We start from the raw sequence: 25,926 nt of genomic DNA, 5'->3' as shown, positions 1-25,926 counted from the left end.
GGTCGGTGCTGTTGTTGGCAAGCTGTAGATGGTGTTACTTGGTGCAGATCATCATATAGTTACTCAACGACTCCCAGCGACGGCGCGGCCTCCGCTTGACAAGCTTATTGGCGACATAGGGATCCGTCGGTCGGGACGTTGTAGGCCATGGACGCATGTCGATGCTCGGTGGGCGCAAGAAAATGTCTGGTGCAAGTGGGCATGGCCCGATTACAAGTTATCAAACGCGCTAAATTTGTTCGAGTCTTGTTGCTGTTGTTGCGCCGGGTACGCAATCTGGAATGGCGCTTGGGGGTAGCCAGGCGTCGAGTTGTAGCCCCCTGGGTGGTTGTACTGCTGCTGCTGTTGTCCGTATTGGCCTTGGGCCATCGTCGGCGCAGCATTGAATGTATTGAATGCAGGTTGCTGCACAGGGGGTTGCATGTACTGCGTCGGCTGCGATGCAAAGTGCTGCTGGTTGGCGTACCCTTGTTGGCCGTACGGGGCTGCAGCCGGAGGAGGAGCCATGAAAGATGACGGTGCTTGCGGCATCGGGGCGAACGACTGGTTCATCGGGGGGTTAAATGCCGCGGGGGGACCCGAGTTGCTCATGCTCATGCCTGAAAACATGTTGGCGGTCGTCGAGGCAGCGGCTGGCGGGGGTGTTGCGACCGGCAATGCCGTCGACAGAAGCGAGTTGTCAAATGCACTGGACGCAGGTTGCTGCACCTACACGCGCTACCATTAGACATGTGCACCAGGCACACCACGCGATGGATTGTCGCACCGGCAAGTCGAGCAACTCGGTCGATGTCTTGGCTTCGCGGTTTGCTTTCTTCGCCTTCCGACGCGCGGCATAGCTTTCCGTACTTGAGGACGAAGCGCTGGTGTCTGTCTTGTCAGATGAGGTGTTGGACGATAGCAGAAACGGATCCGACGAATTCCGCTGCGACGACGACGACGAGGCCGTGTTGCGGTCCGAGTAGACCGCCGGTCGGCGATCCGAGTACGGCTGTGGCGGTTCGTTCACGGCAGGCTTCTCCGGTTCCTTCTTGACAACGTATTCCTCCTGCAGCATTTTATTGACTGACGACAGGCCAGACTGGCGCTCTTTGGCCGCTTCCAGCGCGCGCGCTTGGTCTTGGAATCCCGACGTCGCCAAGCTAGTCCCCCTGTCAAACTCGCCCAACGATGCACAACCATTCATACATACCTTTGCGTGGCGAGGCCGCCCTCAGCCATCAAGGATTTCTCGCGCTCGGCGATGATTTCCTTCAACATCGAGTTGACGCGCTCACACACCATGTCGAACTGCGCGCCGTTCAAGTTCTTTTCCCACAGGAGCGGCGCGACGGCAGGCAAAATGAGCTTGGCCTTGTACTCAGCGCCGAGGTGTTTGCCCAGATTGTCGTAGCATCCGAGAATACACATGCAGACGGCGGGCGTTTTGTCTTTTGTGAGGCATTCAGACAGACATGGGAGCACCGAGTCGATGAGGAGGTCTTTGTCAAACACATGAAACAATTTGGCAAACCAAAGCAGTGCGTTCACCCGCACCGACAGCTGTGGCGGGTCTAGAATGAGGCGCGTGACGCGGGGAAGTATCACCTGCTTGAGGATGCGGTACTCGAACAAGCTCGCTTGGTCGACAATCTTGTTGAGCACAGTGTCGAGAATTTCCGGGACCGTCGAATCAAGCGACCGACACAGCATGGGAACGATATGGTCGCGGATGTACCCGTCTTCGGCCTTGGGGATGAGCGTCTCCAGGTTCGAGACAAACATGAGCATGCACTGGACGGGCTCGGTGATTTGGAGGAGCGGCACCAGCATTGGCGCAATGCTGCGGGTAAACGTCGACTTGTCCACCATCGACACGATCTTGAGCAGCGGCGTGATCACAAACGGAGCGACGGGCGGGTTGATCACGACGCTTTGGAGCCCAGGGAGGACCATGTCGCGCAACACGCGCGGCGAAAGCCCCGTGAGAATATCGGGGAGAGACTGGAGGAACTTTGCTTGGGTCGCTGGGTCCTGCTCCACAAGGGTCTGGAGGGTTCGGAGCGTCTTGACGAGGCCAGAGTCGAAGAACGGCGACGACAGAAATGCCCGCGCCTCCGGCCGTGCCGACGGCGTCAGTTGCAACAACGACCGGATCGTGTTGTGTAACGTGACGGGAACGAGTGAGTTGAACGTCATGGGGTGCAGCGACTGCGTTTTGTACCCGTGTGTCATGACCTTGCCTTCCAAATGCCCGAGGGCAGGTTCGTGCGTCCCGTCGGGTTTCGGGGGCGAGAACAGCTCCAGCACGAGCAGACCGAGAGAAAACATGTCCGCACTCGAGTTGAACGACCGAGGTTCTGTGATGAGCTCCGGCGCACAGTACTCGAGCTGCGGCTCGTAGTTGCCGTTGGTCATGCCCTTCTTGAGCGGTTCTGCGCCACCCGCGGCGTAGTATTCGCTGCGCGACGTTTGGCCAGGCTCCACGACACGGCAAAAACCAAACCCACCGAGCTTCCATTCTCCTTTGGGCGTGATGAAGATAGAGGACGGCGTCAAGTTCAAGTGGACGCGGCGGCCCTCACGATGGAGAAACGAGAGCGACTCGCCGACATGCATGAGCCCGCACGCGATTTCGAATTCGGACAACCCAATCTCGAGCACTTCTGGCGTGACGTTGGCAACGTTCGCAAAGTTCTTGCACGCGTTCGCGAGCGAGCACGTGACCCGCTCTGTGACGAAGGACAGCGTCTTGCGCGTTTCTTCAATCACTTCCTCGATCTTGAGGATCTGTGGATGTCGCAGGACACGCAGCGTCTTCATGTCCTGGCGAAGGACGTCGAGAACGCGCTCCTTGTTCTGGACCTTGTCAAGGTCCTTCTTGTCGAACACGAACACACTGACTTCCGCGCCCGTTTTGCGCGACAAAGCAGGGTAAATCTTCCACAACAGTTCGTGACCGCCGCTGGCGGTGCTGTCTCGCGGCATTTCGTAGCCCTTTTCGTATTCTTCCCCAAGTACGGCCTGGGATACAACCCCCGACACGGACGCGCCGACATCGTACGCCGCCGTGGCCACAGCGCTCTTGAACCGATTCAACATCGTCGTCGTTGTCCAGATGACTTTCTTCGGTCGCAGATTCAAATGGGCCAAACGAGGTCAATTCGGATGTGAAATCAGGACTTTCGGACACTGCACAATCGGACGATGCTAGATTTGCGAACACGCTCGCATCGATCACGATGACCCCACACGGCCGAGGACGCGCCTAGAGCGGTGTGTTGGATGCACCGACGCCGTCGTTCGGCGTGGGTGTCGATGTTGGTGCAGCATGCCCATCACGTTGAGTCTCTGCCAAAAACTAGGTGTTCTCGTTCAGAACGAAGAGGAAAAAAAGGATTTTTCGACTTTTTCTTTCACGGTCGGAATTTAAAACTGGAACGACATCGAAAGTGCTTGACGGCAGCAGCAACAAGCATCGTGGCACGCGCCACCTCGACGCCCACTGCCAAACCCCTTCATGTGAGCTGTTCGCGCTTTTCCAGAATCCTCGCGTTGGCGTCTGAGACGTGCTTAGCCCTCTATTTTTGGCACACGAATGGACAAAGCATCTCCCGCCTGCTAAAGTTAGGCTGAATGGCTGTGCCGCCCGCTGCATTGGAGAACTATTTCTAGCCACGACGACAAAAGCGTCACCGGGCTGTCGCATGCAATGCACTAGAAGGGCAAATACGCCCTTCAAGCCATGGACTGCGCTGCATAGGAAGCCCGAGATGCCAATGCGGAGTCTGGATTATGGCGGTCCGTGAGCCGGTCTCGTCTTTGCATCCCACGCACGTCTGCCCGCCCCAACAAACGCTTGAAATTACGTCGTCATCGATGCTACAACAACGTGGCATTGGTTTCACAACCTTAATTTAGGGGTGCAAAGGACGTTTTCATAATAACATGGTCGTCGTTTGGAACAGGTTGGCAGCACCAGTCTGCATTTCACTGCGACGACCAAATGGGACTGCTAGTGGTTCCGTCGATTCTTCTCGTGGGGTGGAGTGCTTTGTGGGCGCCGCCATCCTTTGCGGCTGGTTCGAACACTCCCGTGCCCACCCCCGTCGGCGTACTCACTCTGTTGAAGTAGATGTGTGTACGGACCCTCGGCAAACGTGCGATCTCAACACGGCGTGCGCTCTTGACCCAACTCAATTGCCCACCGGGATGAAGTCGTTCTGCGACCTCGCGACGACTGTGTCTCCGTGCAAGCAGTGCACGGCGAGTGGCCAAAACTGTTTCAATGCTCCCGAGTGCCAAGGTGCAACGTTCCGTCGCTCGCGCATTGATTTCTGACGATGGAGTGGGTTGTAGACTCCATGTTCTTATGCAACTACCTCACGGCGGCGCAAAAAGCCGCGCTGCCGTCACACCATCCTTGCCTGAATGTGCCGTGCCAACTGAATACGAACAGCCCGGCTTGCTCTAGCAACGTACCGTCCATCGTGTCGACGCAGCTCCCAACATCAGCGTTGTTGTAGGTGTACGAGTTTTGCTGCGTCCCTGGTGCACCCAACTGCACCAACACGGCCCCGTCGGGGTGTACACCGAGTGGGTGCAGCTCCTTCATGACGGGCACGTCGGCGACGGTCGAATACGCCAAGGTCCCGTGTCCATTTGGAGACAGCGCGTACACATGCACCCACCCAGAATGCAACAACACGTTTATCTTTCAAGACATCGTCAACACGTTTGCAGCCAACCAAGGATGTTCCAGCGACCAATGCATCTCGAAATACGTACGCCCTGCCAGCCACACATATCTGTGAACCCGTCGTGTGGTTTAGATTCCGTCCGTGTGCCAACGCGGCGCAAGTGTCACCAACACACTCAGCGCCAACAAACTCGCATGCACGAACCGCCTCGTTTCGTTTTGCACGGCCAACCCGACGGATCACGGATGCCGCGCCCTTTGTCCATACTCTTGCACGTCGCAGCCCCACTGCCCTTGTCGGAACGACGCATGCGCGGCCGTGTACAAGGCTCCGCTGTGCGTTCGCAACACGGGCGTGTGCGCGACGTTCCGGGCTTCGTTCAAAGCAGAGATGTTTCGCCAGCGGTTTTTCCAGCCGAAATCTGGCAACCTCGCCTATGCCAAAAACAACGCGGGGCCCCCTACATCTCCCTTCGTTTGGTCCCAAGCACTCGTCGACGCCAAAGCGAGCTGCAACTCGGTCGTCCCCAACTTGGGCGACGACATTGCCGCCTGTGTCCAGACGTCGTTTGCATTTTGCAATGCCAATCCATGGCAAACGGTTCGTTTCAACTCGACGTGGCATCGCTTGAGCGAGTCGATCGCTGTAGGGCTGCCAAACCGACTTGAGTACGTGTGGCGATGGATACGTGTCGTGGTTCGAGTCGTGCGACGAAGGCAACGAGACAGCATCCGGTGGGTGTGACGCGATGTGCCGCACCGCTCCTCGCTGGGAATGCTACCAGCAAGGGACGCAATGCAAGCGTTGCATTCACGCGACGGGATACAAAGTCGACGGCGCCAACCCAACGTCCATGTGCCCATTCTGCTACAATCTTCTCAAAGACTTAACCTCACCATGCGCGTCCGCATCGTTCAACTCAGTGTCGACAACGCCAGCCGCGGCCCTTGCATCCGACAACTACGTGGCACGGTACTGCGCTGCGATTGCAGCGAATGGTAACGTTGCTCGCATGCAACACGCATCGAAATGATGGCGTCCTTTTTAGCGACGCTTCGAGACCCTGGCTGCGACGCCTACGTGAACCAGACCCAAGCGAATACTGTGTCGACCGTCGCGTCCTCGTGCGAGTACAGCATCCGCAACGTGTCCATCAACATTCCACAGCTATACTCGCTCAAGGTACGCCGCTGCGTGTGGTTTGGCAGCACCTGAGTGTGACGTGATAGTTTGCGATCTTCACGTGTCGGTTCGTTGATCCGATGGGCCTAAAACCAGATACGACGCCCAAGTATTTGTTTTTGAACCCGCTGGACGCGCTGTCGAGCACGACCAAGGCCCAGCTGACGGCCAAGGCGTCGGCTGCGCTGTACACGTTGTACGGCAACCGACCGAGCAAACTCGTACGTGTTTTCCTCGCCATCCTCCATTCGTCGACTTACAGTCGACACAAGTACTCGCTGCGAGACTTGCGCTTGAGCGACTACTTTCCATACACCGATCCGAATGTTTTGGTGGTAAGGATACATGACTTCCATCGCGCGCTCCTTGGCTTGATGTCGAACGATAGAACGGCGACTTGTTACCGATGCCCAGTCCACTGGGCCGCCTCGCCTTTTTTCCCAATGGCACCAGCATCTCGTACGATTGCAGGACCTTTCCGTACAATGTGGGGCTCATTGCGCTGCCCCCGACGAAGAATCCCCTCCAGTGGGCGGTCAAGGCAACACTGTACGTCTCGCCTGCCACGAATTGGGCCATTCAACGTGACGTCGTCGCTGTAGGATGCGGTTGAAGTTCATGGCTGTCAACACGGACGACGCTTCCATTTCGGATTTTGCCTCGCTCTTCCCCGACGTTCTCGACGCTGATACATCTCCCGTGGACGGGACTTTGCAGTTTGCCCACCTCGTGGGGCGATCAGTGCAAGATGTATCGACGGGGGCCATCACGGACTTTCCAACGATGGTCTGCGCTGGTTCTAATGTCCGTACGCGGTTGGCATCGCTAGTTCGGTTGCGTCTAACATCTCTGCAGTGCCTCAACGCTGAAGAATCGATCAAGAAAGGACTCGGGCGAATCCACCTGCGATCGCAACTGTTTGACGTACGTCGTCCTGCGAGAGACTGCGCCGTCCCTGGCCCTCACCAACTCCCGGCGGTGTCTAGAATTCGTGCGCCGATTCGGACATCGCGTGCAAGTATCCCGTCGACAAGTGTCGCTACGTCCCCCTCAAACCGAAGAGTCTCGCGCTGGACGCGAATATAATCCGGGCCACATCCAAGAACGTTGTCGCCAGCATGAACAAAATTGCCAACGCGGCAACGAATGAAGCCGCGATGCAAGGGTTTCTCGACGTCGCGATGGCGGCTGCGACCGAAGTGTTTAGTGACACAGAGAGTCTCTTTTGGGCGGCAGTGTCGACGGGCTCGCAGCCCAAAGTGCTCAAGAGCGTGGCAAACTACTGCGGCGTCCGCAAATACCTGACCAACTCGTCACTGTACGGACTCCTTCCCTTTCGTTCGCCATGGAGCTCATGCCGGACGATGGTAGGAACCCCGCATGGCTGTCGAGTCCGTGCTGCAACAGCGCGCTGGCGGATTTTATGTGCTGTCTGCCCAAGGACGTTCCAAACGGGTCGATCAATGTCATCTCGGGCATCCAAAAGGACGTAATTGCGGCCAACTGCCCGTTGAATGCCGACTCGATGCTGTCGTTTTTGAATGGCGCGTACGTCGGCCTCACGGGCGTCCAAACGGCGGTGAATTCGCTCAACGCACTGGCCATGAAGAACAATGCGTGGGAGACGGTCGAAGCTCTGCAATTCGAATGCCATGCATCGCTTATCAACGCTTCCAGCACGGCGTGTCAATCGGACGACGACTGCACTGCATGCCAGTACAGCCAGTGCCGCATCGACCCGGCAACGATGGTCGGAAAATGCACGGTGCCGTGGAACAAAATGATCGAGTGCACCGTCGACTGCCTCGCCAGCTCGCTGGACCCCCTCGTCCTTCGTTACCTCCAAGACGACTGGAACCTCACGTCCGCCAACACGACCGCCGACTTGACGAAAGCATTTACCAAGTACACCGCTGACATGGGCTGCACAGGTGTGTCTACATCCCGATGGCATCACCTACACCCTTGCCACCAACTTGTTGCAGGTCCCATGGCCAACTCGCTCGACGTTGGCAAGACCACGTCCAAATACGTGTGCAACTCGACGTGCGAACTGGCCAAAATGTGCGAGGACAAGGACTACCAGTTCTACTTGCGCCGGGCGCTGAACAATCCGCTCCTCGACTTTGGCGTGACAGCCACTTGCACCAGCAATGGCGGGCGGCGTGTCTGCTCGGGCTACGACGCCAACGGAAATTGCCAGCAATACAGATGCACGTTTGACATCGTTCAGAGCGGGTGCAAAGATGAATCCCAGTGCATTGCCCAGTGCCAACTCCCTTTGACCCCCGGGGGGTGCAAGGTTTCGCAAGGACGGTGGTACGTGGACGCGACTGGTGTCGGTCGCTGCTGTCCCCCGGTAACGTCCAAGCTCGACGCCACCGTTGTCATTCGTGGTTGTAGGACGCTTACTTTTACGACGGCAATTCCACCATACCCCCAGTGTGCACGTACCAACTGCCCAACGCCCCTGCATTGCCCTATCAGCTGCGCGATCCGCTTTGTTGTGCTGCGAACAACGGGACGTGGTTTATGGTGGACGACAGCACTGGAAGCTGCTGTTTTGGGCGGATCATTACCATCCAAAACAGTGGCGTGAGTCAGCTAGCGTGCCAGACCAAGATCGATGGCTGGGACGTGTCGTCGTGCCTTGCCACGTGCGCCACGTCGTTTGGGACGAGCTGCACGGCATGTCAAACCACGAGTGCGCGGACGGATTGCTGCTCGATCCAAACGACCAGCGCCAATGCGACGGCATGCCTGGCGAAGAAAGCCTGCAACAATTATCTTTTGTCCTCGGCGAATTGCAACGACCCGACTCCATTTTGCGCCAAGTGTACCGGCAAGAACTGCGTCAGCGTCACGCAGCCACCAACGTGTCTGATCGACGCGTCCACAGCGTCAGCGTGCACGTCGTTGGGCGGAACGTGGAACGCCGCGACCAAGCAGTGCGCGGCTCTCACTGGCAACAACATTGCCGCCGCCGACTGCCTTCGCACCGACCTGTGCCCCAGCGCGACCAACTTTACAGCGTTTTACACCGTCGTCCCATTGTACCCTCGTCGCACGACGCGGTGTCTGCGTGGGTGCTACCTGCCGTCCGTCGCTCGATCGACGTGTCTTGCCAACTCCCAGTACATGTGGGACTCGACCCATGGCAATGGAGCTGGCATTTGCGTCGGGCGCCGCAACATCATCACGACGGCTGCATCGTGCACGACGGCAGGCGGCATCTTCTTGAACGCGACCAAGTCGTACTTTCCTGGGGCGTTTACCACGGAAGACCAGTGCAACCAAGGAGGCTGCGTCGGAAGCCCCATCAACGACGGATGGAGCTCGGCGCAGTGCCTCAGCACCTCGTACGGGTCGTGCGACGTGCAATGCAACCTGTGCACGACGCAAACACAGCCGTTTGTCCAGCAAAGCCTCGGCGCGTGCTTCAGTACCGATGCCGCATACTGCACCGGAATGAACATCGCCTCGACCCCCGTAAGAAACTGCTCCCTTGGGTTGCCTTTCCCGTCGCTGACTCGGCTTTTAGTGCTTAGTCGTCGACGCCACAACGTCTGCGTTGTGCGCATCGCTCACGTCGACGGTGTGGCGAACATGCTCGCAGTACACGACGACATCGACGTGTGGCAACGCGACCGACCCGTTTGCATCGACGCTCAAGTGCATGTGGACCGCCCAAACGTGCCCGACACGCGCCCAGTGCCTTGCTCAAGGCAAGTGCGACGACTTTGAAAACATGCGACAGCAATGCTTGGACTCTGGTTGGACTTTTGGCGACACGTGCTTTGCGTTTGTCGCGTCGAATGCGACGTCGGCGATGCAGTCGAGGGTGTGCACCAACTGCAACCGCATCAACGGCGTGTGCGTCGCTCCAGTGACGGCCTCGACACCTTGCCCCGTCGAACAGTACGTGAGAATTTGGGCATGGAAGGTCTCATCGTTGCACAGGGCACACCCCATGGGCTGCCGCGTGTACGACGTCACAACGAGCGCGGTATGCACGGCGAGAGGGGGAACGTGGTACACGCGCGCCACGACCAAATCGCAGTGCCTCAACACGAAAGCCTGCATCGATCCTGTCACGGGGGTCAGTTCCAAACAAAACGCGACCGAGTGCGCGAGTTGCAAAGGGAAGATGTCGTCCCTGTTTTCGTGGTGGCCTGGCAATTGGCAAAGTCCGCGCGTCGAACCCTATGTGTGGAATTCCAATGGCGCCCAACTCACTACTGTGAACGAGTACGTGGGCGGGACCAGTGTGGGCAACTTACGCTCCTGTTACAGGTGGAAGCCGACAATCTCCGACGCCAAGTTGACGGATGCGTTGGCCCGCCCCATGATTCGACGCATGGCGACCATTCAAGCCCAGAAAGCGCTCGTCTTGTACGCTTCCCCTCCCACGTTCTATGTGCTTCTGCTGACTAACCCGTGGCAATTGCCGACGCAGGTATAACTCGATGACTGAAGTAATGGCGACTCTGGCTTGTGCGTGCGGCGTCGGGGCGTCATCGTCGTGCTTTACAAAGAATCCCACCGGCGCTTTGGTTGCCCAGACCAAAGTCTTTTGTGGGTTGACGTACACTGCCAACACTGGTTTCTCCATCGCCCAAGTGTCGGCTGCTTGCCCAGAGTCGACCCCGACGGAGCGGCGCCGGCTTACTGAAAGCGCCGAGACAGCGACCATCAACTGGTTCACATACCCTCTTGGTGAGCAAGTCTGAGCTCGCCACGCCAGCTGACGCAATATTCACTCTGTAGCTTCGTTTGTCCTTTTTCCGCTCGTGCCCAAGTGCAATTCGTCCGAACTGAACCCGCTGGTAGTCACATCGACTCACGGACTCGTGTATGGGCAGCTCCTCGGGTCTGGCCAACGGTTCGAAGTCGCCAATGGTGGCCTAGTCGACTCGGTCGACCTCTGCCTGCCGATGTCATTCAATGTGCATTCGTGGGACGATCTCTTCGACGTTGTCGACATCGCGATGTACGAAGACGGCGTATTCACCCCCCTCCACTTGCAATCCTTCCTTCCATCAACTGCAGATCAAGTGTGCTTTCAAGCTCTAGCCAACACGTCGTACTTTCCGATCAAACGCGCCAACGTCACTGGCATCGAGACGATGGCCTGCCCGCTCTCGTGCAGTAGCAACACAAGCATCTGCGTGTACAATGCAACTTCCCAAGCAGCCGAATGTGTCTGCCGCTGTGGGGCGTCGGGGCCAACGTGCTCGTTTGGCTGTGACAATGGTGTGTGCGCTTGCAAAGACGGATTTGGCGGGGCCGACTGCACCACGCCCCTGTGCCCAACAGGGTCTTCTTTGTTCGCTCCTTGCTCGAATGCGGGCATTTGCAATCCGGTGGGCTCGTTCAACTTACCAAAATGCCTGGAATTCTCACTGGACATGGGTAGAATGGAACGTGTACGTGCAATGCAAACATCGGGGGAGAGGCGTGCGACGTCCCCATGACAACGACAGCATCTCCCACCACTTCTACTGCCCCAAGCACCACTTTGGTACCTGCTACCGCCACGAAGGAGGTACCTGCTACCACCACGGCGGCCCCAACGCCAACTCCCACCAAGAGCACGGCCTCGCCTTCTTTGCTTGTCAACGTTGCTGGCACACTTCTCATTGCAGCTTTATTTCTTTCGGCGTAAATAATGCTATCGCCTGTTGTATTCAAACGCATGCGCTGGTGATCAGCAAACTTCTGTGTGGCTGGCCAGAGCATACCTATTTATGAACCAACCGCTCCTACGTCCCTGTGCTGGACGTCCAACGGCGATTCCAGCGCTGCAACGCCGCCACCGCCATGGTCTTGGTAATCAACAGCATCCCGTTGGGGTGTTTAAAACGACACGCCAGACATCCTTGAACGAATCGGCTGTGGCGATGGCCATCTTGCTGTAAGCCATCGAAACAATTTTACCAAGCGCACCAGCCTCGCTTCCGTGCAGCACAGGACACTCTACTCCTAAACGTCCGCCCAAACGATTCCACGCCATGGGCAGCCATGCGCATCCCAAGCCCCATTCATCTGTATTGGGCCGCTCATTGTTTCTCCTCCTAGGCCCCGTGGCGCATTCCATGCGGCTCTTGGCCATGGCTATCGTCGCCTCTGCCACGCGGTCCACGTGCCACGTCAAACACAAGACCCCTAGCCCTAGCAAACAATGTTGACGCTGTGATTGGCCCGTTTAGCTCGGTTTACACCTTGTCAAGCATGCGCTGGTTGGGTGCCGTCGTCATCGCGGCAGCCGTCGGTGTTCTCGCGCATGCACTGCACTGGACAGAGAAGCACCACCTCCAGGAGAAGGCCAAGGAGATGTTCTTCCATGGATACAACTCGTACATGACACATGCCTACCCGTGGGATGAACTCAAGCCGCTGAGTTGCGAGGGACGACGATGGGACCGCAAAGAACGCGGAGACCTCGACGACGCGTTGGGTGGCTTTGCATTGACGGTACGATGCGATCGTAGGCATCCCTCCATCGCTCTCACGGCAAGAGTAGCTCATCGACTCGCTCTCTATGTTGGCTCTTGTCGATCCCGTTGAGTTTGAAGCAGCTGTGACCCGCGTGATTCACACCGTAAAGAACGACCCCACCTTGCGACGTCCAGCCTTGCCAGACGAGCGCTTCCACATAGGTGTCCTTCGACCGCGACGTGACTGTCTCTGTCTTTGAAACCACTATTCGCGTCATCGGTGGTCTCTTGTCTGCGCACATGCTGGCGACGTCAGGGTACACCCACCTCGCTTGCCCCCCATTCTTATCTGTTTCTGCAGCGCCGTCGGGTCCATACACTTGACATATCAAGGAGAACTCGTCGACTTGGCCGTCGAAGTCGGCACGAGGTTGCTTCCAGCGTTTAAAACCAAAACCGGATTGCCCGTCCACCGCGTCAATCTCAAGGTACCGTGGACCCGACGGACGACCTGCCACGACGTTCTAATGCTTTCGACGGACACAGCATGGCCTGGTGCGCAATGCACCAGCACTGACATGCCCGGCAGCAGCGGGCTCGTTGTTGCTAGAGTTTTCGGTGCTGTCTCGGTACGTTGCGCTGCATGTCCCGGTTGTACGTGTTTGAATGGAAGCGCGCGGTAGGCTGTCTAATATTCCAGACTTTGAAGATGCTGCCCTCGACGCGGTCTTGGCGCTGTGGGATCGCCGATCCGAGCTGAATTTGCTCGGGAGCACGATCAACGTCCACACGGGCGAGTGGGTGCACACCCACACGGGGATCGGGGCCGGTCTCGATTCGTTTTACGAATACCTGCTCAAGTACTACGTCATGTCCGGAGACAGCGACTTCCTCGACATGTTCAACCAAAGTTACGTGAGCATCGAGAAGCACTTGCTCCACCCCCGCGACGGCTACCACCGTGAAGTCGACATGAGTCTCGGCAACCAATTCGTGCATTCGAACCGCGTGTCGGCATTGCAAGCGTTTTGGCCAGGGCTCCAAGTCTTGGCCGGCGATCTCGCGGCGGCCGTTTATTCGCATCAGCAACTGTTTGACCTGTGGAACGAATTCGGTGCGCCTGCTATGGATATCGACGCGACCGGTCCATGGTGTCAAGAGCCTTGTGTTTAGGAGCGCTACCGGAGCTGTACGATCGGTCCGGCACAGGCTCGGTCGTTGAATGGGCCAAGCACTACCCCCTTCGCCCGGAACTAGCAGAAAGCACGTACCACCTGTACGCCGCGACCAAGGACGACAAGTACCTTCAAATCGGCCGCAAACTCCTGCAAGACATCGACGACACGTCTCGTGTGTCGTGTGGATATGCAGCTGTACGACAATCGCTGGAAACGCGGCGTGTGATGTTGACGTGGGGCAGCAGGTCGGCAACGTCCACGACAAGCGCCTCGAAGATCGCATGGACAGCTTCTTCTTGAGCGAAACAGTCAAGTACTTGTACTTGCTCTTCTCGAACGACACAAGTGTAGTCATTCCCAAGACCGCGGTCAACCGCAATGCTCTGCCCGCTTCGCACGTCGGTCCATTGCTCGTTCCACACTGTCATTCTTGACGATTGTGTCCGTAGGTGGTATTTACCACGGAAGGGCACTTGTTTCCCGTCGTGCCATCGCTGTATCAAGACGCGACGTCGAAACGTCGCAAGTTCCGCAAGCCCCATCAAGATCGCACGTGTGCTGCGCCGTACTCTCTGGGAAGGCTGACGTCCAAGGTACTGTTTGCGCATGGCGCTGTCATATGACAAACGTGTGGTGGGGTGCTCAGAACGCGCACTTGGACGCGGCTGTGACCATCCGCCACGGCAATCTGCACATCAAGACTTTGTCCGCATCGCCTGCCCAATTTGGGTACAAATTGTCGGTCGGTTGACACTCGTCGCACAGCACATCCAGCGCGTCACTCTCGACGACCCGTAGGACGGACGGATCGACGGCGCGTTGTATGCTGCTCTAGACGACGTGCAGACGGCGTGCCAGGACCTGTCGGCGCTGGTAGGACGTCCGACACAAGCTCCAACGAAACCTTGTGTCATGGTAGGCACAGGCGATTCGAGGCAAGATTGTGCTGGTGAAGCGCGGGAATTGCTCGTTCACGCGCAAGGCGTTGTACGTACAGCAAGTCGGGGGCATTGGCATGATCGCCGTCAACTCCAAATCATCCGGCGGCCGAGACCGCACTGCCCACCGGCTGTACAGTTTGTCCGACGATGGCGCAGGCACTCACGTGACGATTCCCGTGGTCATGGTGTCCAAGCGCGACGGTCTGCTGCTCCAAAACGACGTCGCCCATTGCGACCAAGAGCTCGTTGTGTCGCTCTCGATGCTACTTACATGACATCCACAAAATACTTGGACGAATCCTTGCACCCCACGATGTACATGTTGAGGAAACTTTGCTTCGTGTGGACATCATGTGCGGACCATGCAATTCACGGCCACGGCAGGCGGCATCATGAGGCGAGTCAATGGCGTTTCCGTACGCATCGACCGCCCGTGTTGTCGGGACGGCAGCAGTGGCGAGCCATGGGGTTGGAATAAGAATGGTGCCATTAGTAGTTACACCTCGGACACGGCACACACGCACAACACACCTGCTGCTGCTTTCCAAAATGCAAAGATTCTGGCTAACGGGATGCGGATTGCTTACGCATCTTCGTCGAAGATGGTGAGGTCAACCTTGAGCTTGTTGCCCTTGACCAAGTCGGCGTCGTCGTCATCTTGAATCAAATGCACAACCTTGCTCACCAAGAACTTGCTGCGGTCCAATTGAAGCTTGACATCTTCCGGCACGTCGTCAATCGCAATCGAGAGCGCGTACTTGAAGAGGAGGATGAGGTGCTCGACGACGACGAACGTCCACAGTTTGGTCTCCATCGACACGCCCGAGAACGTGTGGTTCGACACAAATACGACGGCCGCCACGTTGGTGAGGACACTGATCGTGCCCATGATTTCAAGAATTGTTTGCCAAGTCCCAATGTCTTCGGCGCCGTGCGGGTTGGGGCGGCGCGACTCTTTGGCGAGCTTGAACGCGTCGATGCGGATTTCAAAGTAGTTGTTCAACAGCGCCAGGAACGGCGCGAGCGGGAACGACACGACGAACAGTGTGATGTACCCAAACTGGATGATCATTTCGTTGTAGTCGGCAAAGATCCCCATGTTGTCGTACACACCCAAGTGCATTTGTTCTTCAGCGACAGACAAGTGGCGCTGGACACCGTCCTCGGGCGAGTCCGTCTTGCGGAATCGCGCGGCCATCTTTCGCTTCAGGTAAGGCAAGACGGCTTCAAAGAAGTTGCCCGACGTCAACCGAAGGCCGAAAATAATTCCGAGCGAAAACATCAAGTCGTAGATACAACCGCCCTTGGCCGGGTCCGAGCACTCGTTGTCCGGGATCGAATTCTTGATGAACGCAATATAAAACAAACTCGCGTACGAGTTGACAAACTGGAACAAGAAAGTCTTGGCGATCAAGTTGTCTTCGTACTCGGTGTCCGTGCGGTGGTTTTCTATAATCGACAAGCAGTTGTGAGCCCCTCGACACCGCAACGCAGAACGAACGCACCGTAGTTGTTCAATCGAACGGCAATCGTGCCGTAGATGCCGTTCATTACTTGAATTTGCACCGCGTTCAACGTGGCTCCAATCGGCGCACTCAAGTTGATGCCGTTGATGGTCACCAACGATTCCAACGCATGACCCTTGCGGGCAAAGTAACGGAAGACAAAGATGGCTGCCACCGCGCCGATCACCATGAGGATCAACATGAAGATAAAGATCTACAAACTCGGTCACACACGATCCCTCGTTATCACGAGGTTTGTTACGCACCAAGGACGCGCACACACGGCTGCGCTGCTTCGCCGGGCTGAAGTAGCGCATTGGGCGGCCATCGACCGGCGATTCGACCTCCTCGCCGTCAAACTCGGCACGATCCTCTTGTTCTTCCTCAAAACCATCCATACCCCACTCGAGCTTTACGACCGAGTTACGGCGCTTCCAGCTTTCCAAGTATACCGTGCCCCACAACGCCATGAAGAGACCAAACGCGGAAATGAGTCGTGCGTCCACGGTACGTTCAATAACAATGTCCACGAGCATGGCAATCCCGACGATGGACGGTCCGATGAGCCAAGTCGTGTAGTGGCCCAACCAAACAAAGTAGAGACCGACTTTTTCACCGTAGTAGTCCTTGATGTCGGAGAAAGGCTGTTGCCACGGAAGACTGGACCAGTTGATCCATTTCTTGGTCACCGCTTCTTGCTCTTCTTCGTCGTGAAGGGCGTACGCGGTGACGAGACAGTTCTTCAGCGTCAACGTCGTGATGTTCAAGTGGCAGCCGCCATCGGTCGTGGACGCATGGATGATGCTCAAGATGAGCTTGATGCGGTCAACACCACGGAATGGGATCTTCTTGTGACCGTACTTCTTGTACAGGGGTTGCAAACGGGGCTCCATGTCAAATTTAGCAAAGATGTTGTCGAACGCCTTGCGGTGGGTCAACTTCGCATCGTCCTTGATGCGAATGGGTGCGATGCCACGGTCCGCATACCCCGCTTCCGCAACGCGCTTGAGTTCGTCAGCATCAAATTCCAACTTGAGATCGATGCGGTCGGCTTCCTTGCATAAGCGTTCCAACGACGCGCGGATCTATATCATCCGGGCATCAGTGACCTGACACACGGCGGCCAAGAACGGAGGACCTTGCAGAAGACCAAGTCACGGGACGTTGAGTAAAACATCTTGGTTTCCAAACCGGCGTTTGCCAAGCGCTGCAGGATCGTACGCATCGACAGATCCTTCTGAATCTGCGTCAGTTCCTCCGTTTCATCATGCACCTTGAACACGAACACGTAGTCGTAGTTGTATCCGTGCTTGACCTCAAACGGGTCCTTGGGCTCGTTCACATGGAGTTTGACGTCTTGAATGTCAGACTTGCCCATCGCAGTGTCCTACAGCGACAGTCAGCGCCGATACCGCCCCCCATCGGCGAAACGTACGGCGTCGGTGGCTAAATTCAAACTGCCGCCCTTCCCCTCGTGCGTACCTTCGACATGGAACAACTGAGCCAACCAAAACGTTCCATTTCATCCGGATACCAAAATCCGCGTTGTGATTGGGTCATGGATATCATGGTATACTTCAAATTTGTATGCAGGATGCGACGGGCGACGTCGCTGCACGATTGTGACCGGATAAAAGTGCTGCTTTGCAGTGCGGGCTGGGCGAATCGATGCGCCAGGGATGGCCACCAAGTACGCGCGCAGCCCTTCGGGAGAGCGGGGTAAGGAATCGCTGAAGAGAGGTCCATGCTCAACTAATGTCATAGCCCTAATGCCATGGCTCGCTATGTTGAAACGATTACCACTCGCTGGAGCAGGCTAGCTCGCTACACTGCTGGTGAGGAGATCTGGGGGTAGAACTCTTAAGCGCACGTCCTTGGACAGGAGATGGGGCTAGAGGAAGGACCTTGTCGGTGGTCGTCGAGATGAGAAGGAACCTTGTCGGTAGGTGTCGGTGAGAAGGATTGTGACTGCATTCTGTCGCTAGAGCAGTTTCACGGCACGTGTTGTTTTGTAACTCTCAATAAGCCGAAATTGGGCCGCAATGTCCCGGCTGCCCCGCCCGGGAGGCAAGCTGCACCCATCGGACTCAAAGAAAAACAAGGGGGGTGGAGGCAGCGGCTCTGCACCGGGTAGATGGGTCGACGGCGGCAATGTTGCCGACACTTGCCGCATCCCTCCATACGACTCGACCAAAGACAAACATGTCGGCTTGGCCCCAAAAATTTCGTAAGGCTGCGCGCTTCATTCGATCCAATCTAATACTGTGGTCCTGCAGGCCAACGAAAACAAGTCCATCCAAGAAGGGCGCACGACCAACTACCTCTATCACAACGCAACCCGTGCATCAGGTACATTCTCGTGCTAGATGCATCTTCCCTGACCGAGGATATTGTGAAGGCATCCGATACGTCCATCATCAAAGCTCCAGCCCATCGAGGGAACATCACGTTCGAGTCGGACGTGCCTGGCAACGGCGGCATGGTACGTCCACCGCTCGGTCCCTGCGAGATCACCGACGTGCCACCAGGAGCTCGACGTGCTCAAGGCGATCATTCTCCGGGAAGACTACTTGTCGCGACTGGCCGACATGTCCAAGAGTGCGTCGCAGTACACGCTCGTCGGGTCCATGGCAAACACATTGGATCTCATTCGGTTGACGACTGTCGAGGTGGTTGAAACGATCGCAACATGGCGAAAGCAGCAACCCAAGCACATGCCGTTCAAGTGGAACGGGATCAATTATCTCTTAAAAGTCCCGTCCGACCTCGACTTCATGCAAGAGGTACACTGTTTATGGTTCAACTGGCTTGACGCGACCCGCTCCCAGTGCGACGTCATGGTGCGGTGGCTCGGTTTTTCGTTCGAGAGGAACCCGTTTGTCATGCCGGACAGTTTGGACAGTCGCAGCCAAGTGTTCGAACCCGGTCGAGCGGCGACCCCCACAACGACGTCAATGGATGATCCATTTCTTCCTGTCGGCGGACTGCCTGTTGCTGCTTCCCCCATGTCGCCCACGACCGCTGCCGGGCGATCCAAGGGGAAAACGGCATACGAGACGCGCATCCTAAACGACGACGACTTGCTGCCGCGACCAAAACCTGCCACCCTTCAAGGAACCGCACCCTCTGCCTCATTGAAAGCCAAACCCACCGTGGTCTTGCCGTCGCAAGTTGGCGACTTGGACGTCCTTAGGATTCGCGAAGCGGAAAAACTTCTGTTGGAAGAAGAAGCTCTCTTTGGACGATACAAGCGCGACCTGTATGGCCGGTTGGTGCCTGGTATAGTCTTTTGCTGAATTCGTGGACCGATGGCTGTTTAATGGACGTGTTGCGCGGCGATGACGTGTAGAGGCGGTCGCGCTGCAACAAGCCAAGACCTCCAGTATCTATCAGAATCACACGCGCACGTCCCTGGAAGGCCCGCCATCGAGCACAGCGATCAACCCGCTTTCATCATTGGCAGCGTCTCCACTTTCGGTTCACGCGACCACTTCCTCCGATGACAACCCAACCTGACACATGATGCCTAGGCACCCGCAACGCATGCGATCGTACCATCCAAAGGCAACGAAAAGTTGACCGGCTCGATCAAACAAGCAGGCATGCTCGCACCCCCGACAAAGTTCAGTACGCTGCACAATTCACTGTGTTGTCCATGCTTACGGGTGGGAATGCGTAGACATGCAGGGACGGATCCGACCGCCCATGAAGCGTTCGCGCGGGGCGAAGATGGAGGAAGAGCTGGAAAAAACCATCGCCGCCAACAAAGTGCTTGAGTACGTGTGTCCAACATGGACCCGACAGACTGACATGACGCGTCAGGTATCATATTGCTGTCCTTCGCGACGCCATTGCAACCCACCAAGCTGCATCACGTGACGGAATGTCGCCACAGCACCGGTCTTCGTCGACTCTCGCCACGGATGCGCCGACACTGGCCATGTTGCAACGGGATCTGGACGCTCAAATTGAAGAATACGAGCGAAAGAAGCGGGAAATTGTACGCAAGCAGGAGGCCATGGAGGCATTCAAGCACGCGCAGAAATCGGCCGTCGAGAACGCCGTACGCTTGCATGCCAAGTTGTGGTCTATGCGATCCATGACCCCTTGCTCGTCTGTACGGCTATAGCGCCTCGCGGAACTGCTCCGAAAACAGCAAATGGACGAAGCGCAGATCCTTGCGGAAAAGGTCAAATTGGTTCAAATCTACAAGGCGACGCACATCCAAAAGATCGTCCGCGGCATTCTCGCGAGAAAAGAGTACAAGACCATTCGCATCAAGTACACGATTGCCAGCACGTACATCGAAGCTGCCGTCCGGGGCTTCTTGGCCCGCCGGCGCGTGTTCAAAGTAGGCCACGTTGTGTCCATGCACCGCACGTCTTTACGTTTGTGGCTGACCCCACCGTCCTAGCTGTTTCATCGGCGGAAGGCTGCGATCAAAATTCAAACCATCGCACGGGGCATGTTTGCAAGGAACGCCACCTGCCTCGAACGCATGGCGCAGAAGCAGCGCAAAGCGTCCGTCGTGATTCAAAAGACGTACCGCGGCCGGCTCGGTCGCCACCGCATGCGGCACTTTCGATCGCTGCACAGTGCCAAGTTACGACTGATCTACTTGACCGAGCATTTGTGCACGGACGAACTGGTCGAGATGGGGCGACTGTTGTGTGCATACTCGAAACACCCCGAGAGCAAATACACCGTCAAGCCGTCCCATGTTGTACTTGGCCTGGTCCGCATCCTGATGAGCGCTTGTTTCAGCTGTCTGTCGCCCAAGGATAAACTTCGTCTCGAACAACCAATCCATGAAGTGCGGTGGATGGAAGCGGGGCAGTTCCTCCGGCGTGCGTCAGCGCTGCTGCGAAAGTTGCACACCATGGCGGTAAGATAACGAGAAAGTTCTTCCTGGATGGAGCCAACGCACGTGGTTGTCGCAGGCAAGTGCCGGTCGCGTGATGCTGCCGCTATCGTCGGAAACCCTCGCCTTGATTCAAGCATACCGTCATGACAAGGACTTTTCTCTTGCCCATTTTGCGACACAAGGTTTGTGCGTATTGTTACAATTTCATCAGGCCAACCGAACCGATATTTTTGCAGGAGCGCTGGCCAAGACGTCGTCGACGCTGTGTCAATGGATCCAGGCAATGGCCACGATCAGCGACGTGCAGCACGTGTTCCTCGAGCCGACTCCAGCATTGGAGCTGAATCTAGACGATCACGCGGACGAAGATCGTGCCGAGTTGAAAGCGGTAGGGTTCAAGCACAGCACGATGGTGCTTTGTCCGATCGAAGGTGACCTGTGGTTGATGGGTAGTGCGAACTGGAGGACCACCACAGCCAGAGGCAATTCGTCCCGCTGTCGCTGATCCAGGACTGCCCCAAACGTCCACGACCTCTCTTGATCATTCTCTCCCGCGATATTCCAGGTGTGAAGCACCATCGTCTCTGCGCTTAACCTTGGAACGTCGCAGGCCATGCCAAGCACCTCTTGGTGCAAAACATGATGATGACGTTCCCAGGGCTCTTTCTTCATATTTCTTCGCTGTCGTCCATCGATATCCAGACGATTCAGCAAACCTTTGATGCGGGCTACAGGTGCGTGCATGTGGCGTGTGATGATCCTGCAGTGCCAGTCCTTGACTCAGTGGAATCAACAGCGTCCTGTACGACGCCGACATTGGCCTGAGCGTTGGACAACAGCGAAAGTTCCTCGGACAAATCTCGATCGTTGCCAAAGCCCTGCGACCGAGCCCGTTGAATATACTCGTTCAAGGCGATCTGGGCAATCGAGCTGGCCAAGGCGACGTCAACGTCCATGGTGTGGCCGAGACGGACTTGCATCAACTCGCCGACAAAGACGCCAAGTACCATGCTCAGGTAACCGACCCATGCTCCACAAAAAACTTGTCTGAACCGCGGTTGTCTAGGTGGCCGCCGATGGCCTCGACGCACTAACAAACGGTCGCATGTTTGTCGAAATGATGCGAACGAGCCTTGACGACCGGCCAAACTTCGGCCTTGTCTTTGTAATGGAGGCGATCCTGATCTTGCTCACACCAACCCAGCGCTATCACTCGCCGGACCTCACGACATCGACGGTCACGTGGTGCGAATTACCTTGATGTCCTTCGCTTCTCAGCCGTGGCGTCCAGGCGGCTGAGTCGACGCCTCCTGGCAACCCCAGACTTGTTTGCGGCCAAGTTGACTGCAGTCGACATGACCTGCCTCCCCATCGACAACGTTATGGTGCTGAAAGCGTACGACACCATGCTGCAGAGATTCGATTGACACTGCTCGCAGGTATATTGAGCATGCATCGTGGCCAACGGCGAACACGAGCCATGGCAGCCTCATGCATCGCCTCGCGCAGTTCACGCACGCGATGGTGCAATTTGCGCTTCACATTCACGCGAACGGTGGATGTGCCAAGAGGATTTGCCGCGCCAAGCCGATACCAGGCTTGTTTAGCAGTGTCATCACGGTGACTGACCCATCGCCAGGTCTGAAACCCCGCGACAACCATGAGTCGTGATCACTCGATACCGCAGACGATCCTTCCTACAAAACGATTTTTGCCAAACTTGCCTGTGCGATCCTCGACGACGTCCGCGTGTATCGAGAGTCCAAGAAGATCGGAGATCGGTGCGGAGATTATCTGTCGGACCACTGGTGTTTCAACCTGGTCAACTCAATAGGCTGTACATTCTCACGCTCTATCGCGACTGCCACCGCGTGTATGTGAGTTGCTACGACCCCGCCACGTCAATGTTGTGGAAAGTCGACGTACCTGAAGCCGACGTACGTTCGTCCGATCGGGCTTGCTTCCTTCGCAAGACAACATCGTCTCACTGCCGTTATGTAGATGAACACGTTGCTTGCCCCCAACTCGATCGAAGTCCTTCAGCAAAAGAAGCCTCCTCGGAATCCAAAGGAACTGTACAAGAGCATTGTCGGGTATTGCCGTTTGTCCAAGCCCCGAGGGCGCGACCCGTCCGTCCAGCTCGAGCTGCGGCCTCGCGCGATGCGGCTGTGTCGCCTGGCCCGAAAGATCCACGGACACTTTGCAACTGTAGGATGGCCACGCATGGGCATTTGGGTTGTTTGTAACCATCCATGTAGATCACAGTGTCCGAGGTGGCGATGGGCCACTTACGCCTCGACATCCACATTCACGACTCGTTCAGCTCGAAAACCGTGTCGTGGACGGTGCATGTCGACGACGACGAGCTTCAAAAGCTGAAACTAAACGCGACAGACCCGATCGAATCGACGGCGTACAACGACTTGGATGTCCAGGTATGAATCACAACCACGTATGAACTAGCCAAACATGTCCCCTGCATCTAGACGATGTATCGGTACGTGTTGGACCGTGTTCACATCGAGCACCGACGCATGACGCTGCCGCGCACCCACCACTTCATCACAAAGCCTGCTCCATCCACCCTCGCCGAGTCGCCCGCCGAGTTACGCGTTCGAGTACGGCAGCATGGCGGGTCAGGGAGGCTCCTGCGCCGCCAAGTCGTGTTTACCCCGCAGACAAAAGTACGTCCATGCTCGGGTCACGCATCATGATCGTGTCGGTGTAGGTGAAATGGGTGCTGAGTGTGTTTGTACTCACGTGGACGGGGGCTATACGATTGGAAGCATACCGCCCGGACAACAGCTCGTCCATGAACCTGGGCATTTCCCATCGAGAACGGCGGGAGTTGCTGTTGGCCGAGCCGACGAAACGACTCAAGCGACGGCCGCTGCATTGGGTGCAAGCGTTGCTCGACCGAGTCGTGGTGTCGACGTCCAACATGTCCCTTGACAGGACGCTCGACTGTGTTGTTTTGCAGCTCTCTTACTATCCGCCCATATACTCGGAGGTAACGACCGAGATGGCGCGAGGTCGTCTCACGAAATGCATCAGGCCGTACCCAAGTCCGAACGGTCTGTCCGAGCCATCTGCCACGTGGACTTGGCAGTGATGCCGCATGACAACTACGGTCTCCACGTGATGGTGTACCTTCCTTGCGTGAGCCACACACACTTGATCGTGTTGAGTGACGCCGAAGTCCAAGCCATCGTCGAGTCCCCGTGGCCTTGCACCGACTCCGTTGCTGGCCGGCGGCGCGCCATTCGCGCGATTTTCCAGCTTTGCACATACGATACGAACGAGCGCCTGGTGCGGCTAGAAGCCCCCGGATGCTTTGTCAAGTATGCTACGATGGTCGCGCCTCCCGTCATGTCCCTCGACTCAACATCAGCCCAACCTGCTACACCGCAACGCATCGACGACACTCCTGTCAACCGGCCGTTGTCACCTGCGGACGTCAACTTGCTCGCGAATACAGTGCGCATGCTAGACGAAGGCTCGGACAACCTCGTGTACGTCTACGATGTTGCCCAAACTTTGCACACAGGAACGTACCGGTGCAATGGCACTTTGTTGTCGGCGACACTCACTATGATGCCGATCTTGAAACCCGTGGTCGAACCCAACAAACCAGGTTGCGTTTGAATAGTCGTCCACCATGCCGACGTGTTGCGCGTAGGGTTGCCGGATGTCCACACGTCGGTGAATTCGTTCGTTTTGTCGCTCCGGATTTACAACCCCGAGATGAGCCAGCATTGCGACGTTACCATTGACGGCATGCAAGATTTGCGCGAGGTACGGTCGACAGGGACCTTGGTGGGTTGACGCGATCCGTTGTAGGTGACTGGGCCAGACGAAGCACACCTGATCGGATCCAAGACGGTGCTCCCGTGGCTACACCACGTCATGACGTCGCGGCTGGATCGGACGATCCATCCCGACGGAACATTCACTGTCGTGCTGGTGCGGTCGCGCATGTACTCGGAATACAAAGCGACGCCAGTCTATTCCACCATGGACGAGGACGTGCTGCACAACAAGCACTTGCTCATCGACGACGGTACAAGTCCAGTTTTGCTTCGATCCCGACTCACGATGGTCCCATTCTAGTGGACAAGCGCGGCGTAAAGATCACGTCCAAGGCCAAGCACATTCGTGGCCATGCGGTGATCTGTTCAGCGTTCGATATCACGCTACGTCCACCAGCCGATGGATCCAGCGCTGCCTTCGATCGTGCGCTTCACGTCCACGTCCGCATTGACGGGTATATTGCGACCACGAGCCAGAATCTGTCTGTGTGGGTGCAAGGGGCAGTCTTGATGGAAGCCGTGGGGTCGCACGTGGCCTTGCTAGAGCTGGGCAACGAACGAGCGTTGGCCGAGCATTTATTCGACTTGCTGGACTTGGAAGTATCGACGGCGGACGGCCACCCTTCAACGATATGCCGTTTGTTTATCAAGGAAACCATTGTCCATTTGCCCAAGACAGACGGCACAGACGACGGGATTGCCGCCAACGTCGAGTCGACAACGGCCACCTCCTCCGCACCTTCCCCTTGCTTGTACAAGACGTTTTGCGCCGTGTCGGGGGAGAAAGTTCTCGTGTCGGTGCTGGACACTTCGCACACGACCCCTGCTGTGCCTCTACGCGTGATGCTGTACCAGCCATCATCGAGCTTGACGACGCACGTGGACGTCCCCAGCGACTTTATCGAAAAGGTCGTGCCGTCTGCACGAGCTTCGTGGACTTCCAAAGCTCAAGTACACGCGGCGCTGCGGCAATTGCTGTCGTACCTCAGCGTGACGCGAGTCGAAGACGAATGTGGCACGACCTTGTCTGTCGGGTGGAAAGATCACGACAGCCAAAGCGCTGCCCACACTACGTCCTAAGCAAGAGCGGTCTGGCGGTTGCCACGTTGTAGACTTCCGCCTCTGTTCATGAATAGCTTGTCTGCACGTAATTCAAGCGCATGGCGGATACGACTTAACTCCATCGTCGAAAAGACTCCTCCGTCGTTGGAGAGCTCCGCCTCGAAAATTCTCGGCCCACGGTAATGTGTGTGCTGCCAGAGAGACGCATGGTCAACACGTTCGCTTTGTACATATGTTGTTGCGTGCGAGAATTTCGAGCAAAGCTACAC

The 25,926-nt window shown here is 56.8% G+C and overlaps 5 protein-coding genes across 8 annotated transcripts; 3 read left to right on the top strand and 2 right to left on the bottom strand.

Annotated features, from left to right (window-relative positions):
* Positions 1-183: 183 nt before the first annotated feature.
* H310_00421 (SCY1 protein kinase) lies at positions 184-3,137 on the bottom strand. The gene is made up of 3 exons (XM_008863207.1): positions 1,193-3,137; positions 767-1,142; positions 184-708 (listed from the first exon to the last, which is right to left on the bottom strand). Exons 1-3 carry the CDS (start codon positions 3,079-3,081, stop codon positions 211-213), a joined length of 2,763 nt encoding a protein of 920 aa, XP_008861429.1. The 5' UTR covers positions 3,082-3,137; the 3' UTR covers positions 184-210.
* A 796-nt stretch (positions 3,138-3,933) lies between these two features.
* On the top strand, positions 3,934-11,553 carry H310_00420 (hypothetical protein). The gene is made up of 22 exons (XM_008863206.1): positions 3,934-4,061; positions 4,115-4,285; positions 4,339-4,457; positions 4,506-4,763; positions 4,812-5,279; positions 5,329-5,677; positions 5,728-5,861; positions 5,909-6,082; positions 6,134-6,196; positions 6,250-6,410; positions 6,464-6,665; positions 6,717-6,785; positions 6,848-7,179; positions 7,233-7,792; positions 7,847-8,220; positions 8,265-9,350; positions 9,403-9,779; positions 9,822-10,109; positions 10,155-10,253; positions 10,318-10,577; positions 10,629-11,224; positions 11,278-11,553. Exons 1-22 carry the CDS (start codon positions 3,986-3,988, stop codon positions 11,524-11,526), a joined length of 6,465 nt encoding a protein of 2,154 aa, XP_008861428.1. The 5' UTR covers positions 3,934-3,985; the 3' UTR covers positions 11,527-11,553.
* A 477-nt stretch (positions 11,554-12,030) lies between these two features.
* On the top strand, positions 12,031-14,878 carry H310_00419 (hypothetical protein). Of its 3 annotated transcripts, XM_008863203.1 has the most exons (12): positions 12,031-12,335; positions 12,385-12,462; positions 12,521-12,615; positions 12,660-12,786; positions 12,845-12,927; positions 12,982-13,412; positions 13,472-13,671; positions 13,722-13,874; positions 13,926-14,069; positions 14,123-14,218; positions 14,275-14,349; positions 14,396-14,878. In XM_008863203.1, the coding sequence occupies exons 1-12, from the start codon at positions 12,093-12,095 to the stop codon at positions 14,690-14,692; spliced, it is 2,022 nt and encodes a 673-aa protein (XP_008861425.1). In that variant the 5' UTR covers positions 12,031-12,092; the 3' UTR covers positions 14,693-14,878. The 3 variants fall into 3 exon arrangements, with proteins under 3 accessions (XP_008861425.1, XP_008861427.1, XP_008861426.1); XM_008863205.1 differs by having other exon boundaries at positions 12,385-12,615; XM_008863204.1 differs by having other exon boundaries at positions 12,031-12,462.
* Positions 14,879-14,886: 8 nt separating this feature from the next.
* On the bottom strand, positions 14,887-17,376 carry H310_00418 (hypothetical protein). Its single transcript, XM_008863202.1, has 5 exons — positions 17,358-17,376; positions 17,061-17,309; positions 16,189-17,007; positions 15,923-16,136; positions 14,887-15,866 (listed from the first exon to the last, which is right to left on the bottom strand). Exons 2-5 carry the CDS (start codon positions 17,298-17,300, stop codon positions 15,001-15,003), a joined length of 2,139 nt encoding a protein of 712 aa, XP_008861424.1. The 5' UTR covers positions 17,301-17,309; positions 17,358-17,376; the 3' UTR covers positions 14,887-15,000.
* Positions 17,377-17,947: 571 nt separating this feature from the next.
* On the top strand, positions 17,948-25,884 carry H310_00417. Of its 2 annotated transcripts, none has more exons than XM_008863201.1 (29): positions 17,948-18,149; positions 18,214-18,271; positions 18,321-18,404; positions 18,451-18,705; positions 18,751-19,201; positions 19,272-19,399; positions 19,453-19,549; positions 19,602-19,698; positions 19,745-19,985; positions 20,052-20,273; positions 20,337-20,807; positions 20,863-20,968; positions 21,023-21,174; positions 21,240-21,351; positions 21,397-21,520; positions 21,583-21,802; positions 21,853-22,031; positions 22,078-22,182; positions 22,226-22,425; positions 22,474-22,567; positions 22,621-22,723; positions 22,788-22,994; positions 23,045-23,221; positions 23,273-23,470; positions 23,515-23,796; positions 23,841-24,420; positions 24,466-24,581; positions 24,627-24,846; positions 24,897-25,884. In XM_008863201.1, the coding sequence occupies exons 1-29, from the start codon at positions 17,965-17,967 to the stop codon at positions 25,673-25,675; spliced, it is 6,243 nt and encodes a 2,080-aa protein (XP_008861423.1). In that variant the 5' UTR covers positions 17,948-17,964; the 3' UTR covers positions 25,676-25,884. The 2 variants fall into 2 exon arrangements, with proteins under 2 accessions (XP_008861423.1, XP_008861422.1); XM_008863200.1 differs by having other exon boundaries at positions 18,199-18,271.
* The last annotated feature ends 42 nt before the right edge of the window (positions 25,885-25,926 follow it).

This window comes from Aphanomyces invadans, assembly GCF_000520115.1.
Source record: "Aphanomyces invadans strain NJM9701 unplaced genomic scaffold supercont1.1, whole genome shotgun sequence".
NCBI classification, from domain to species: Eukaryota; Oomycota; class Saprolegniomycetes; order Saprolegniales; family Verrucalvaceae; genus Aphanomyces; species Aphanomyces invadans.
Note: the sequence above shows the minus strand (reverse complement) of the source record. Positions and strands in the feature narration are given on the sequence as shown.